Here is a 16,796-nt window from a genome sequence, read left to right on the forward strand (position 1 = left end):
GTCCTATTATGTTTCTCTCAGGTGACCTTCCAAAGGGTGTCATGAGTGCTTGGTCTAGCCAAGCTGGCTTTATGGAGAAGGCTGGCCCCAAAAGTCCATGTTGGTTTAAAACGTTCCATTTACAAATATGTAGTCAAATAGCTTGGGTGTCATCAAAGGAATGGTTTGCTTGATTTGACAATTCTACCCTGTTATCGTGGGAATTTATTTTGGGAATAAAGGAACCGGAATGTTTAGTCAAGTCTTTTATATTAAGCAAAGTGAAATGATATTGGAAGGAGAACAGAGAAATGTGTGAAATGCTAAATCAAAAGAAATCAACTGAAAAAGTGTTTGAAGACTTGTGGCCTGCCCAGCACAGAGGCCCTCGGGAAGACTGGGAGCTGGTGGGATTTCCATTAGGACCCGAGTGCTGGTGCCCCAGTGGCCTAAGCTGCCTGTAGCACTGTTTCCTTAGTGCAGTAATTTTTAACCTGGAGACCACAGATCCCCCAGTGGTCCATGAATTCAGGGAGTCTGTCAACTTGGTTAGGAAAAGATATTCCATCTTCATTTTTATTGACCTCTAAGTAAAATTTAGCATTTTTCTCAGTTGTACAGGTACCTGGCAACAAACCACTGTAGTATTCACGATGCCTATAACTTTATCATCATGTCTACAACAGACTGGCCTGTGATTTTCTTCTCTTTAAATGTCCTTGTGAGGTTTTGGTGTAAAGGTTATGCTGCCCTCAAAAAAGAAATTGGAGAATTTTATTCTCTGGAAGAATTTGTGTTGGTTTAGTGTTACTTCTTCCTCAAATATTTTGTAGAATACATTGGCAAAGCCCTTTGAGACCTGGATTTTTTCTGTAAGAAGGTTTTTAAATATAGATTTACTTTTTTTAAGAGGCAGGACTATTCAGATATTCTCTTCTCATAAAAGTTTTAGCAAGTTTCTTTTTCCTAGGAATTTGTCTATTTCCTCTGCAATTTCAAAACACTGGCTGAAAATTGTTCAAAATATCCTCTTATCTTTTTAATGGCTATAGAATTTGTAATGCTGCCCTCTTTTTTATTCCTGATATTAGGTAAAATTTTTAAACATTAACAAATCTCAGGGTTCTTAAGGGTTTAGGAAAATGACAACCATTGATAATTTAAATTAGTACAGACTTTCTGAAACACTGTTTCGCAGTTTCTATCAAACATAAAAAAGTAAGTATATTTTATTGACCAACCCCTTTTAAGGAATTTGCCATAAATAATTTCACCAAAGCAAAAATATTCAACACATCATTATTGAAAGCAGCAAAGAAACAAACAAAAAAACTGTAAACAAATTAACAGGGAACAGGGAAGTAATTATGTTATTTAGATTCACTAGAATGCTTTCTATAGTTACAAAACATAGAATATTGGCATAGAAAAGTGCTACGGGGATAGTGGTTACAAAAAAAAGCAAGTCACAGAAGAGCCCGTACAATGGAGCCTCTTCTGTATTAAATTCATATTTCTATATGTGAATGTGTACATAGAAAATTTGTAAGCATGGTCACCAGATTTCCAACAGCAGTTATCTATCAGTGGTAGGATATTGGGTAATTGTGATTTTCTTTTTGCTCGTCTGCATTGTTTAAATGTTTGCATGAACATGCATCACTTCTACAAAAATAGCAAAACTTTCTAAAGAGCTTGGCAATAGCAAGAAGATGAGAGGGTGTTATGGGAAGGGATTGGCAAAGCATCTTTCTTGCCTGATGGAGAAGGAGAGCTTAAAACTACAGGAAAGAAGAAATAATCAACTGAGTCAATCCTTCAGAAAGACAGGAGGCCCTGGACTCAGACATGGAAATGAGCCTTAAAGAGGCAGGACAACATTTCTTTCCAGAAAGGAGGAAAAGATGGTTGGAGATATGTAGAAGTTCACAGCCGAAGAAAGAGAAGGGAAAATAAGAATGTTCATAACTCACGGCTGCCAATTTGTTAGTGAAATTGGAGGTAAGACCATTTGCCAAGAGTGGGGAAAATGCGAGTAGATAAGGGGCTTGAGGAAAACGGTAAGGATCGCCATTGACTTGACAGTAGGGTTAGGATCCAATGGGGTATGGACAGCTGAGCTGAGCTGGGGGCCTTACTGAAACTTCTGTAAGGAGCCCCGTGGTCTGGCTGGGCAGTTTTTCTCTAGGGGGAAGGCACTGTTGGTACCATGTTAGAGGGTAGCACAGCAGGCTTAGCAGAGTCTCAGAGGATGAGAGAATTCAGGATACTGATGAAGGCAATTTATATAATTGGCCTTAGAATCCAGGGTGCTTGGCAGGAAAGTGAATTCAAAAGAGAACCAGTGACTGGATATTCTGTTGGAATATGGACATCCAAGAAGTCAGAAGACAGATGTTCATGGTCAAAGGAGGGTCTCGGAGTTTGATACGTTCTAGGAGTTCTGGGGACACAAAGGTGTGCGAAGTGGCTGTGGGGGACAGAAATGATCAAAGAAGTTGGGATCATCAGAGGATTGGAAGGCTGGGAGGTGCAGTTCTCTTCCTCAGGGATGGCAACATTTCCCAGGATAATGACAAGAATTCTTTTGGAGAGGAAGCCTTTGAAATACTAAGAGACTGGCTTCAAGGATAGGAAAGAAGCTAACTCCTTAGAGAATGCCTAATGGAGAGAGCTGGTGGAGCCCTGGTCTGGCCCCTGTGTGATGGCAGGTTGCTGCCTGACCTGCTCTCCTAAGGCCGGGACCCCGGGCTTCAGGAGAAGTCTCCTCCTGAGGCAGAGGAGCAAAGCCAGGTTTGCACTACAGGAGGCTGGCAGGAGGGAGGAATGGTCCAGAAAAGGAGAAGGAATGCTCTGCAGAAGCCTCTTAGCAAAGGGGCAAAGGGTGGTGGGGTGCAGATGAGTTGGCAAAAAGTATGAGAAAGAGGATTCCTAAGAGAACCAGATTAGTGAGAGGAAGGGCTGAGCTGCCAATGGGGTGGAGATTTGTTTGCTGGTTTCCCAAAGGAAATGGTGAACTGTATGTTTCTTTTTCTTATCACAAAGCAATATCTGCTCACTACAGAGAGAACAGAAACTACAGATAAGCAAAAGGCAAAAACAAGTAAACTGAAAGCCATAAAAACTACCCACGATCCCAGGGCCCTGGAGCCTTTCCCGCTGACACGGTCTTTCCCTTCTGTTCCCACTGCCACAGATCCAGGTCAAGGCCACGTCACCTCTGGAGGAAGCTTGTCCTCTGGGTCATAAACGTCTCCCTAACTGAGCCCCCAGGCCTACCCCAACCCCCTCTCGCTCTTCCTATCCTGCATTAGGCCAGTTATCTTCCCAAAACACCACTGTTCATTGTCACTTCTCTTTTTAGTTTCCATCAGAAACTACATCCTCTCCCGGGCATTGAAGGGCTTCTGTAACCTGGAACTGTCTTCCCTTCCCACCCATGTTTCCTAACCTTTCCCTTCACTTAGACCTGCTTTATTTCCCTCCCAACTCCCTTCCCCCACACTCGCACAGCTGGGCTCTGTCGCCCCACTATGAGCGCTGTGCTATCAGGGTGATCACCCCAGTCTAGATTCTCCCCGGTGTCAGCGCCCTGTGCCCTGCCCAAGCCCAGACCGTCTGATCGTGGCCCTTGCAGGTCCCCATCTGACCACTCCTTTTAGGACCTCACCAGCTCAGTTAAGTAACCATGGCGGTCTGGTGAGTATGCTCAGGTACACTGGGGTGGGAAGCACACACAGGAGTCAGAGCTGGGGGGAACCTGGTCCCCTGATCTACGGATGGGGAGCCTAAGATTCAGAGAGGCCAAGGAACGTCCCCAAAGACAACCAGCACATTATTAGTAGAACTGATACTAGAACCCTGATTCTCCAGCCTGAATGCTACTTGTTGAATAGTTGCTTTTAAAATACACCTTTTTCTCCGATGCCTGGACATGAAACCCCAGAGACCCAAAGTAATGGTTACTCGTGTTTAGAATACATCAGAATTACCTGGGGAGATTTCTAAAAACCCAGACTTCTAAGCCCAGTAGGGGAAAACCCTGATGCAGTAGGTCCAGGGTGGGACGTGAGTATCAGCATTTGAAGAAACACTCCCTGGCTGACCCCAATATAGGGAACCCACAGTTCACCCTTGAGAAACAGAGTTCATGTCTTTGGTTTTGCTTCCTTTTTGAGCTCCTGATATTCTCCCTAGGGACACTGATAAGCTTTGCTGAAGCTTCCTGTCTCGGGCAGGTTTGGGTTACGCCACGTCCAGACTCCCATCCAGAATGAAACAGCAGCCGCTCAGCACTACAGCCTGTGTACCTTCGCAGGCTCAAACTGGCCTGGGCCCACGCTGCTATCTTTCCCTGGAACCAACTTATTTTTCATAGTACTTTTGGGCATACCTTGACAAAATATTGAGCGGAGTGAAATTCTTGTTGGAAATACCCCATTTGCCAAGGTGTTTGTGAGCACCTTGTGCAGTGTGGATGCCCAGCCTCTGTGGCCTGCCAACTGCCTATGCCACAGGACACCCAAGTAAACCAAAGCCAAACATGTGCTAGAGCTCTCCAAATCCCAGCACACACAGCCCTGGGCTAGGAGACAAGGAGCGAAGGTGGTGTGTGTCCTGATGAGGGCAAGGCTCTGGGCACACTGCCAGCCTGGGTTTGTGTCTCAGTTCCGCCATTTCGGGCTGCAAGACATTTGACATCCCTTTGCCTCTGTTTCCTTATCTATAAAGTGAGACTGAAAATTATAAAAATAATATAATTGTATCATAAAAATAATAATAATTCCTATCACAGGATAGTTATGAGGATAACAAATTAAGGCATGTAAAGCATTTGAAATAGTGTTTTTGGCACACAGTGTTAAGTAATGTTTATTAATTGCAATTAATGTTCCAATATAATTATTTCATGAAAACTGTGATGAATTAATGAGACTCCGAAGAGGTGACTCATTGCTCTACACAGTTACCAGACTACAAGTTATCAATTCCCTCCTTGTTGCATGAGCATAGATCAGAGGAATGACGAATAATGTGGTAAAAGCTCTTCAAAATGCTTCCTGGACCTCTGAAGACAATTAAAATATGCTAGGTATTTCCTAGCAATAAGGTCAAGCCTTGCATAAGTTAAGGAATACACAGCAATTTAGCATTTTGGTGCTTTGATAAGATGGCAGTTACATAACGGGCTGCAACCACACAGATGAGCAGAGCTGACGGTGGGGGAGAGGGTGCTTTTAAAAGATGTGTTAATGCTGGAGTGAAGGGTGTGATGGATGAGGACGCGGCAGCAGCTGCAGTCTTCATAAAGATTAGGTCTGAGAGATCCAGGCATGCCCTGTGCCCCTGTTTTTGGCACATGCTGGCTTGACAGCAGGAAAAACAGCTCCCAACATTTTCTATCAAGCTAACACCAATGGGAGGTATGAAAGTTTGTGTTATATTAGCCATATTGCCAGTGTTTTCTCACTCCTCGGTAGTGCTTTTAAGCTAAAAGTAAGATTGCATCAGTCTCTAAAATGACACAAAGCTGAATTAAGCCCTGAAATCATATGTTTTATCAAACTTTTCTGTAAAAACTCAACTTACAGAGTTACCAAAGCTTCACCTTCCTGTATCTCATTGCCAAGTTACCCTTCCTTAGTGCTTCAGACACAGTGGGGCTGTACTTCAGATTCCAAGTACAGGAGAGCCCTTGAAGGGTGTCAGAAAGCAGATTCCAGTGGCCTATTTCGTTGGGGGATGGGAAATGCTAGTCCGTTAGCAAGTGATCTCAGGTGCTGGCCACTAAACTACTTCTTAGACTGCCCTATTTGAGTCGTGCAATAATCCTTTAAAAGAGGACTTACTGATGTAAAGACACTGCTTGGTGTTTGTCACAACAGGAGATTCAAACTTCTAGAGACCAGAAAGCCATTTTGTTGCTGGAACCATCCTTAGACCAGGCATCATCTTCATAAGGAGCTAGAATCGTTCATTTGTTGCCCAGATTCTTCAGAGATGATGCTCAAACCGGGTTTTTTCGATTCATGGATGGGGGTGAATGTTGGAGGGGGCTGCTGCCAGGCAGACGAGGCTGAAAGCTTTGCCTCTGCCTCAGCACTTGCTTGCTCGCCGTTTGCCGTAGCAAGAAGCTGCTGTAGAAATGAGTCCCTGGGAATGGATGAGGCCAGGAAAATCTTGCTGGATTGAACTCTATAATCTTACCTCTGAATCTTTTGAGGTAAATAATTGTTTAATACCTACAATGAAAGCAAAATCTGAGATGAGTACATTCGTTTTTATTGCTGCCTGTCCAACTCATGTGGGGGGTCAGAATGCTGGCTTGATGGCTGCGTGGCAGGAGGTCCTAACTGACTACAACTTTTGTTTATTCCCTCATATCTCCTTCACACAGGACATGGACCACACAGTGCTGTAGAGGAAGGGCAATGGCTGTAAAGTCTCAATGAGCGCATATGTGGAAGGCATTATTTTGAATATCAAACTTTGAGATTTTTTTCATAATAAAGTTTTTAAATGCAATAGCATATTTGAGAACAAGGAGACCTTTGTAAATGAAAATATAACTAACTAAAATTATTTTTACATATAATGGAAGGACCAGAAAGCAAAATCAGGAACTTTCCAAAAGGTAAAATGAAAAGATAGAAAATAGAGGCGAAGTAATAAATAAAAAATTTAAATGGCACATCTAGGAGTTTCAATATCTGACTAGTAGGAGTTCCGAGCTGAAAAAAAAAAAAAACCACAAAGAAAATAGAGAAAAGGATATTATCAAAGAAATAATAAAAGAAACATTTCAGACCTGAAGGTCAAAACACCAGCTTGAAAGGTGCTTTAAATCTGGAGTCCAGTTCAATGAATGGAAAAAAAAAATTACCCATATTCAGGCACATTATCATCAACATTTAAAACTTATCACAAACAAATGAAAATCAGAATGCTAGAAGACAATAGAACAAAGTCAACAAAATTCTGAGGGAAAATTGTTTTCCCTGTAGAACTTTATAGTCAGCTGAACTTTGAATCAAGTGTGAAGATAGAACAAAGACATTTTTAAACCTGCAAGAACTCAAACTTTTGCTTCCTATGGACCCTCTTCTAGGAAACAACCAGAATAAATACTTCAGCAAAATGAGATAAATTAAAAAAGAGAGAGGAACAGAATTCGGAAAGCTGGGAGCCAACACAGGGAAAGAGCCCGGAGTAGCCCCATATGTATACAATAAGCCCAGCTACTTTGGAGTTCATAGATCATCTGATATACTTGGCTATTTGAAAAATTTGTGTGTGTGTGTGTGTGTGTGTGTAGTTCAGATAGTGTTTGCAAAAATTCAAATATAAGTGCATAGGAAATTAAGCAAGTGAAATAAAGAGGGAAGTGTTAACTCCAAGGAAAATATTGTGCAATGAAAAAAATCAGTAAACTCCTTGGCTTTTTGGTGAACAGTTCTTTATCATAATAATGTAAGGGAAGGGAAAATGTGGTCGATGATATAAAAGAGCTAAAATCTAAACTATTATAACAGGAAGTTAATAGGTAAAGCATAAATAGATAAACCAAGAAGTGGCAATATTAACATACTATTTGGTAAAATAAATAAGAGCATTTAAAGTGTTCGCCTCAGGGTAATATTTTTTGATTTCAGTATTTTTGAGCAATTTGATTTAAACCACGTGATTGTGTTTGCTCTGATGAAAAATAAAAACTAATTAAAAAATAATACGAAACGTCAAAAGTTTGACCGTCAATGAGAAACTCGAGCCTGCATCAGCCAACAAGCTTTCGCCAGTACAAGCATCGCCAACGTGGTGGATGGTAGCACACACAGTCTTGATCAGATCTAGGCTCTGTGTCTCCGGGTTCCTTGTCACAGGATATCCTGCCTGTCCTTTGGCAGGTGACTGGGCCGCGTCCTGCCAGAGTCAAACCATGTTGCAGATGAGGTTATAAGGCGGAGCAGGGGTACATTCCTCATAACAGGAAGGGAGGAAGGAAGGAAGGAGAAAATCCCTTTCGTCGATGGATTTAGAAAGCAATTTGCCACTTTGCTGTTGAGACAGCTTCAGAAATTCTATCTGAAATGTACCAACCAGCTGAATATGGCATCAAATGATGGTTCCACTCCTTTACCGTCTGAATGCAACTTGCTGGTATGATTCAACAGTGTATCTCTAAGCTAGCCCAGGAGGTAGAGTTAACCAGTGGGCACGCCAAGCTATCCCACTCCCAGCCCTGCTCCAGCCTGCCTGGAACTAAAGGTTCCAGGCTGGTCCAACCCAGTGTTCAATACAGAGAACATAGAAGGAACCAGCTTTGCCTCTATCCCCACCCCTTACCACTGCTGACTGGAGGTCAGCTTTATCATAAGTCTGGGGCCTACCTCACTCCAGACTAATCCATGTCTGGGCTCACTGAATCTGGTTAGACTTGGAGCACCCAGGTCATGGCATATCCAAGCAGCCATTCACTCCTCCGTCCCCTCCTCCTGTTGACCAGCGCTGTCTGAAAGAACGGATTGTACAGGGAAGAGCCTTTTCACTCCTACACACAGGTGTGCAGGGCAGCAGGCCAGTCCCAAGCTGGACACAGCTGTTTGCATAGCCTGGTCTGCAGTACAGCCCAGACCGTCCCTCTGTTCCAGGTTTGGAGTGCCATTTTATAGTGGAAACTGTCGTCACAGACTCCTTCTGGGGTGGACCCCCTGCACTTTTACTTAGTTGTGGATTAACCCGTTTATGGACGTGTTTTCCTTTGAAAAGAAAAGGATTTTCCTTTCATTTTTTAGGTAGTGAGCCATCTTTTAAAACCTTTTTCTTATTATACAGGCATGTTTATTACATGCTTGTAACAGATTGAAACAATACAAAAGTATATTAGAAAAAGAATAGTATGTATGTAGTATGTAGAATGTATGTAGTACAACTTTGTGCAACATGTATATGTATATTATGTACATGTATATAACATACATATGTACACACACGTATTTCACAAACAACTATGACTATACATATACATTTATTGTTCAACAAAAATGAGATCTTACCTAGGAAATGCAACTTGTTTTTTCTGTTGACAAATAGACATCTTTTCATATGAAGATCTGCCTCATTCTCAAGAATATTCTTTATACACATATACCTGGATTTATCTCAGTTCCCTACTGATGATCATTTAGATTTTCCCAGACTTTTGATATTAATATTAGTGCTGCAGTAACACCCTTAATTCTGAAGTCAGACAGCCTTAGTTCAGATTCCAGATAGTCTATTTACTTACTTTGTGACCTTTAGCAAGTTATTTAAACACTCTGTGCCTCAGTTTCTTGATCTGTAAAATGGGGATAAAATTGTCCTCACAATGTCTCTACCAAAAACCACTAAGTGAGATAATATATACAAATAATGGCACGTAGCATATTATAATAATGATAACTAACATTTAATGAGTATTACTATCCGCCAGATACGGTGCAGGTGAACAAATACCACACTGTCTTCTGTGTTAGCCTTACATTTTTTAGTATCTGTAAAGGCAAGTACTACATCATTGTTATTAGAATTACATTAACTATTCCTGTGCGTTTACTCCTCTAGGTAAATTTTTTAAATCAACTTTCCACCTACCTCTGATCAATATGACAAGTTGTTGTTGTTTTTAAACCCAGTTGAAATTTTAAAGGGTGCCTCTATTCTTGAGGGTCGCCGGAGTAGAAAGACCCCTGAACTTGAGTCAAAGAGAACTGGGTGCTCTCGTGGTGTCCTTCCAAAGCCACATGACTATGAGAAGTTCATTTAAATGCTCTGAGCACCTGTAGCTTCCCTTCCTGTAAAATGGGAGGTATGATCCTTGTAGGAGGAGCAGGATGTGTTGTAAGAAAGCACCACAATGCCTGACACTACATATATGTGCTTGCTTCTGAGGCAAGTATTTTTACTCTATCTTCTGGTCCTTTGTCATCAGCACCATTTTCAGTGGCAATTCTGAGGTGATCTTCAGAGAAAAGAGTTTGTGTGAGAGCAAGAGCAGCAGTGCATGAGCAGGATGAAGTTTAAGGCCCCAGCTTCCTGTGCAAGCCGAGCTCAACATTTACGACCAGTGAAAATTAGCCAAAAGGGAGGAAAGGGAGTTGGGACAAACACAGACCATTCTATTGTGCCGGCATGTGCCACCAACCATGGAGTGGACTTCCTGCTGCAGGACACAGCTGACCTTTGGAGAGTCACTGTCTGGGTGAGGCTGCCCTTTAGCAGGACAGAACACAGCTGTTGTTTAGATGTCAGAGGCCAGTTAATAACTGTGTTTGGCAGTCAGCTCGCGATACTAACATTTTGGAAAACAGTCTGCTTCTAGATTTAAGGAAGGCCAGTATGAAGGGAATCTTTGTTTTGTGTTACCAACAGGTTGTTTGGTAATCCTTCTTTGAACGAAAATTAACACTTAGCAGCAGCTTTAAAAAGTATTAAGACAGCTCATAAAAGTCAGAGCAGATGTGCAGGAGAAGGTCAGACTTCCAGAATTCTCTTGGGAACTATTTCTGGACTAACAAGTCCAACAAATGTGTTAATTCAGGTTGAGATTTCTAATGCAAATATTGACTCAGTTGCAACTCTAGCGGTTCTCCAACTTGAATGTGTTCTTTCAGGATACCTTTGCCTATCTGTTTTCTTTCCTCATGCCTAATAGTTAGCCCACTCTTCATTTTGAACTCTTAGTAGGTGAGTTCTTAATGATCAGTTTCGCATTCTTTCTCTAGGTCCAAAAACTGCTTACAGGAATGAATGTAACTATTCCTTCATTTGGAATTGTGGCAAAGGAAAGCAGAAGAGACAGAGACCCTTTAACCCAGGGAATCTTGGCAGAATGTAAATGGTTCCCAGTCTTAGATCAGATTACATAAAAATAACTTCATACCCACTATTTCATATTAAAGGAAAACTGAGGACAGGTTTTATTGATTGGCCCCCCCTTCACATATATTTTAATTACTGTTAGTTTTAAAACACATATTTTAAAGTTTCTATGAATTGGTGTGCAAACTGGTGCATGGCTAACTTTTAGTATAAAATTTAAAGTTTTGACTAAAACATATGACAAATATAATGTATATTTATTTCACCATCATTCTTGAAGGATTTTTGCACTGGATAGAGAAGTCTTGGTTGAAGCTTTTTTTTTTTTTTTCCTGGATGCTATTGTATCATTTTTCTGTGGCTACTTTCAAGATTTTGTCCTTTTCATCTTTGGTTTTCTTTGTATTAAATTTTATCCTGCTTGCGTTTCATTGAGATTCTTGAATCTGTAAATTTAGGTTTTATATCAAATTTGAAGAATTTCCAGCCATTATTTCATCAAATATTTTTCTATCCCATTCTCTCTCTCTTCTTTTGGGACTGCAATTACAGCCATGATAGACTTTTATTATGTTGTCCTCAAGGTATGAGATTCTGTTCAGTTTATTTTTTCCCCCAATCTTTTTTTCCCTCTCAGTTCTTCAGATTGGATAATTTCTATTGGTCTATCTTGAAGTTCACTGATTTCTTTCCAATATTATCTCTATTCTGTTACGCTCAGCCAGTGATTTTTTTGTAAGTTTTATATATTGTATTTTTTTTTAGTTCTAGAACTTCCTGTTGGTTCTCTTTAATAGTTTCTATTTCTCTACCAAGTTTTCCTATATGTTTCACATATTCTTTTATGACATTGAGCATAATTTTAATAGCTGCTTAAAATTCTTATTGGCTAATTGCAACATCTGGGTTATGTTCGGATCACTCTTGATTGTCTTTTTTTCTTGAGGATGGATTGCATTTTCATATTTATTTGTTTAATGATTTTCTATTGTGTTTTTGAACATTGTACTATTATATTATGGATACTCTGGATTCTGTTCTTCTGAAGAGGTTTGTTTGGAAGCAGGACGAGTTGTTGTTTATTTTGGGTTTTGCTTTAGCCAGCAATTAGCTTAGTTGAACTAAAACCACAAACTCTGTCTCTTGGACAGCATCTCAGTTCTTGGCTCAGTTATTTTTTCCTTAGCTAGGTTGCTTAGAGGCTGCCCCATGCATACACAGTTCAGGAATCAGCCAGAAATGTAGGCAGAGTTTTCACACAGAATTTCAGGCTTGTTCTTTCTGACTATATTTTCTGAGATTCCCTGTTCACTTTCAGTGGCTGTGGTTGTCCTGAAATCTGTGCCCCAAGGACACATGCTTTCTGTTGGAGTTTTAGCCACATGCATGGCACTGACCGCAGCCGGCCACCAGGCTAAAAGCTGTAAAATTGAGAAACTCGTCCAGATCTTTCCCCTTCTTCCAAGTGTCAACCCTCCTGCAGAGTCTACCTACTTTCTGTCTTTCTACAGTGCCTTTAGGTACGTGTTTTTTATATTTTGTCTAGAGGAGTTTTCTCAGGAGAATCAGTCCAGTAGGAGCTTACTTGGCCTTACCAGAAGTGGAACCAAATGCACACTTTTTAAAGAACATTTAAAATGCAATTTGCTCCTTCCCATAATTAGTTCAGACTGGCAAGTTTGAAATATATCTATAAATAGATAAAGACATGAAACTTGAAAACTTCTAAACTGTTAGTTTTTGGGTCTTAGTAAACAACATTACTATTAACACCCAAATAAGCAGAATAGTTCATTCTACATTTCAACATATTAGACACCAAAAACTTCGTTGTCATATCTTTTAGTCAAAGCTTTTTATTTCATATTAGCCAGGTAAAAATTGCCATGTAACAACTTACATACCGATTCACAGAATTAAAAGGAAATTAAAAGGAGGAAAACACAATTCCTCTATTAGAGTTGGAGATTTTTCTACTGTCAGCAATTGATAGAACAATTGTCACTAAAAAAGTAAATCAGTAGAGGTATAGATTAAGACATAAACCAAATTTATATTTTTAGAATACTATATTCAAAAATAGCTGGATACACATTCTTTTCAAATGCACATGGTATGTTTACCAAGTTAGTCAAGTGCTAGACCATAAAACAAGTATTAATAAAGTTTTAAAATATGTAATATGTGGAGACTACAGTATATCCTGTGACCGCAATGAAATTAAATTAATAGCAATATTATTAATTATAAATTATATAATATTATAATTACAATTATTGTTATTATATAATTATATTATTAATTATAAATCAGTAATAGCAATATACCTTGGGAAATCCCAAATACGTAAAAATTCAACAATACACTTGTAAATAATCTATGGTTCAAAGAAGAAATCACAAAGGTATTAGAAGATATTTTTAACTAAATGATAATGAAAAAACATCAGAATTTATAGGGTGCAGGTAATGCAGTATTTAAAGGAAATTTTATAGCTTTAAATGTTTGTATTAGAAAAAAGAAAGGTCTTAAATATGCTGTTCAATAGAACTTTCTGTGATGATGGAAATGTTCTGTATCTGTGTTGTCCCATCTGGTAGCCACTAGCCATGTGTGGCTATTGAATACTTGAAATGTGGCTAGTGCAACTAAGAAATTGAAATTTTAATTAATTTAATTTTAATTAATTTAAATTTAGATACCCACATGTGGTTATTGGGTACCATATCAGACAACACCGGTCTAAAATCAGCAAATGAAGGTTTCCACTTAAGAAAAATACATATACAAAATAAGTAGTAAGATAAAGATGAGAGCATAAATCAGTGAACTGGAAAACAGAGTTAAAAAATAGAGAAAATCCATAAAACTCAATGCTTGGTCTTTTAAAATATCAACAAAATTTATTAAATATAGAGAGAGCACACAAATTATCAATATCCAGAGTAAAAGAGTTGTTGTCAATCCTACAGACATTAAACAATTCACAGGGCAGTATTATGAACAACTTTATGCCAAAAGAACTCAACAACTTAGATGAACTCTACAAATTCGTTGAAAAATCGAATTCATCAAAACTGACACAAAACGAAACAACTTAGATGACACATCAAACTGACACATCAAAACTGACACAAAATGAAACAAAATCTGAATAGCCCTAGTCTATTTAAAAAAGTCTAATTCAACATCCAAACCCTTCCCACAAGTAATTTAGAACTCTCAGACAATGTTGGTAGAAATGTAAAGTGGCACAATCACTTTTAGACAAAAATCTGGCATTTCTTTTAAAAACTAAATATATTACCTCTTTGACTCAGCAATTTTATTTATAGTTATTTACACAAAAGAAATGGAAATATATGTTGACAAATACATGTAAAACCTAGGTGTCCCCATTAAGAAAATGGATAAGCAGTGTTATATTCATACAATGAAATATTATTCAGCAACATTGAGAAAATTACTAATATATGCAACAACATATATAAAACTAAATGACATACCAAGTGAGAGAAGCCTTCCACAAAAAGAATATATACTATACTCGTATGATTCCATTTGTATGAAATTCTAGAACAGGTAAAACTAGTCTATGGTGGGGGGACATAAACCAAAACAGTGGTTTCCTATGGAGGAATAAGGGTTTTATTTTTTTTAAACTCAGGTGTATATATTTGTCTAAACTCAGTGAATAGGCACATAAGAGTTGGGCACTTCATTAAATATAAATTTTACCTCAAAAGAAAAAAGTTAATTTTGAACTGTAATTAATGATGGGTATGCTCAATTATTTAGAAGTAGAATGATATCTGCAGTTTACTTTGAAATACATCAAAAAGATTAGATGGATCGATGGATGGATACAAGAATGTGTGTGTGTGTGTGTGTAGACATGCAATAAAGCAAGTATATAGTGAGATGTTAATGATAGCATCTAGATGGTTTGAAACATACTGTGTTGTATATTTGAAAATTTTTATAATAAAATGTTTGGGAGAAAAAGTGAAGGGAAAGTGTGCTTTCCATTCCATGTCTACAGAATTACTGACACGCAGTTAGGTGAGCCTTCATTGGCATCTGCTTTCATAAACAAGAAAAATGTGGTATGACCACATTTGTTCCCAGTTTCTTGAGAGCTGCTATCAGTAAAGGACTGTGGAATAAGTAATATGAAGCAAGCATTTTCCCTGTCTTCTGGAACCTTGCAATCTAATGAGGGATAGAAAACAAATATACAAATAATAGAGTACAGTATATTCTCTATAGAAGTATGGACAAGCTAATGTGGTTGTACAGCAGGGTGAAAGCATACTATTAATATTAAGTTGGAGGAGCCATGGAAGAGGAGAGGAGAGGACGTTTTAGATACCAGCAGGACAATGGGCTTCAACAGGGAAGATGGTATCCCAGTTGACAAAGGAGCCTGTAGAAATATGAAATAAAGCTAGACAGGTGGGGTTAGGGCATTGAAAACCAGGTTTGGGTTTTATTTGGTAGACAGGTAGGAGACCTTGTGTCTTGGGGCAGACGAGGGAGATGAATGCTGTAACATAAATGGTACTTATTGGTATCTAGAAATGCAGGAAGCCCAGAGGGGAGCCCTGCCCACCGCACTGTTATAATCATGCTCCCGTGGAAGGGTACCTGGGCCCAGGCGTTCACTTGAAGGACTTAGACTAGAGGACCGCCAGGGTCCTTCTAGTTCTAGCTGCTTGAAACACTTGGTGCTCAGATTAAATATTTCCTCTTGCAATGTTATTTTGCTCTCTTAGCCAACTCTTTCTTTATAAAGTCTGGATTGTACTCTTAGATGTATTACAAATTCCATATTCAGAGTGTTAGAGCTCATGAATTATTGCTGTGTGGTAATGTTGTTTTTCACAGAGTTGTAACATTTCAAGCTATTGAACTTTCACATTATGAAAGAAAATGACTGTGTTGTTAAGTTAGATGGGGGTCATAGGGGAATCCGTACAAGGTTTGTCTCACACGGGATCTAGTAGTCGGAATAATCTGCAACTTGAAATGAGACTCTTCACAGGATGCTTGTATCACTCTGGCAATTCCCAAGTGCAAGGAAATGGAATCTTAAAATTGTACAGGACAACACAACTTCTTTTGTTGAAAAGAAAATCTGTTACTGTGTCAGTTTTTAACAATAGTTTTATTATTATCTCTGATGCACTAACTAGTTGGATCTTTCACTCAGGAAAAAAAGGCCCAAACAATATATTGAACCATTGGGTGAGTGATGAAAAATGTTTTCCTCTCTCAACATCCAGGTCGAGCTGTACATCTGTGTCAAGAGTGAAGGCACGATGCTGGAAATACTGTTATTTTCAGACTACTGTGGTCGAGCATTTGATGTGAGGAAAGGAATGATATGCTGAAAAAGTTGTGTGACGTGGGAGTACAAACCTTTGGGAGGAGAAACAGAAAGAAAGGTAGCCCAGAGCACTCCCAGTAGTAAGTTTTGCCACTGCTGGGGTATTTTGATGACTGGTTTAGACCCAGTTCCAAAGGCACAAGCTTAATCCCTTATGGAGGGCTGGCTATACAGAGAGCTCTGTTGCAGAGAAAACACGTTTCTTAGCATTTCATTCACTTTTCATCTTACTGGGGAGAGAAACCATATCATGACCTCATCAAAATCATTTGAATGATTACCAAGCCACACCTCTCCAAATAGCTCATATATTTTTGTGTTCTGTGAACTGGACAAAGATGGTCAGTATTCAGATTTATTGATGGAATGAGTCCAGAGTAATGTCAGAACCACCAGTGTCTTTTACAAAGCAGATCTTCTCTCAGGGAACCCCAGTAAGAGGGGTCTCAGATCAGAGCTGCTTCAGAGGAGTAAGGGAAGTGCCTCCAGACCCGGCCCCAATAAAGGGAGGAAGGTGCTTTCCTCTTTTGGGAGATGAAAAATGCCACATGGGAGATTCTCTTCCATT

At 39.3% G+C, this 16,796-nt stretch overlaps 1 protein-coding gene across 3 annotated transcripts in view; it reads left to right on the plus strand.

Moving 5' to 3' along the window:
• Positions 1 to 16,796, plus strand: part of CTDSPL (CTD small phosphatase like) — a 117,615-nt gene that overhangs the window by 24,942 nt on the left and 75,877 nt on the right. Inside the window, exon 1 of one of the 3 annotated variants that reach the window (XM_081072276.1) lies at positions 1,680 to 1,980. The exons of the other annotated variants lie outside the window; for them this stretch is intronic. Coding sequence (XP_080928402.1) covers positions 1,938 to 1,980 — 43 coding nt within the window. The 5' untranslated portion in view covers positions 1,680 to 1,937. Of the gene's footprint in view, positions 1 to 1,679; positions 1,981 to 16,796 lie in introns of those variants that run through there. 3 annotated transcript variants of the gene reach the window in all.

The sequence above is a fragment of the Rhinolophus hipposideros genome (genome assembly GCF_964194185.1).
Source record: "Rhinolophus hipposideros genome assembly, chromosome: 14".
Classification (NCBI taxonomy): Eukaryota; Metazoa; Chordata; class Mammalia; order Chiroptera; family Rhinolophidae; genus Rhinolophus; species Rhinolophus hipposideros.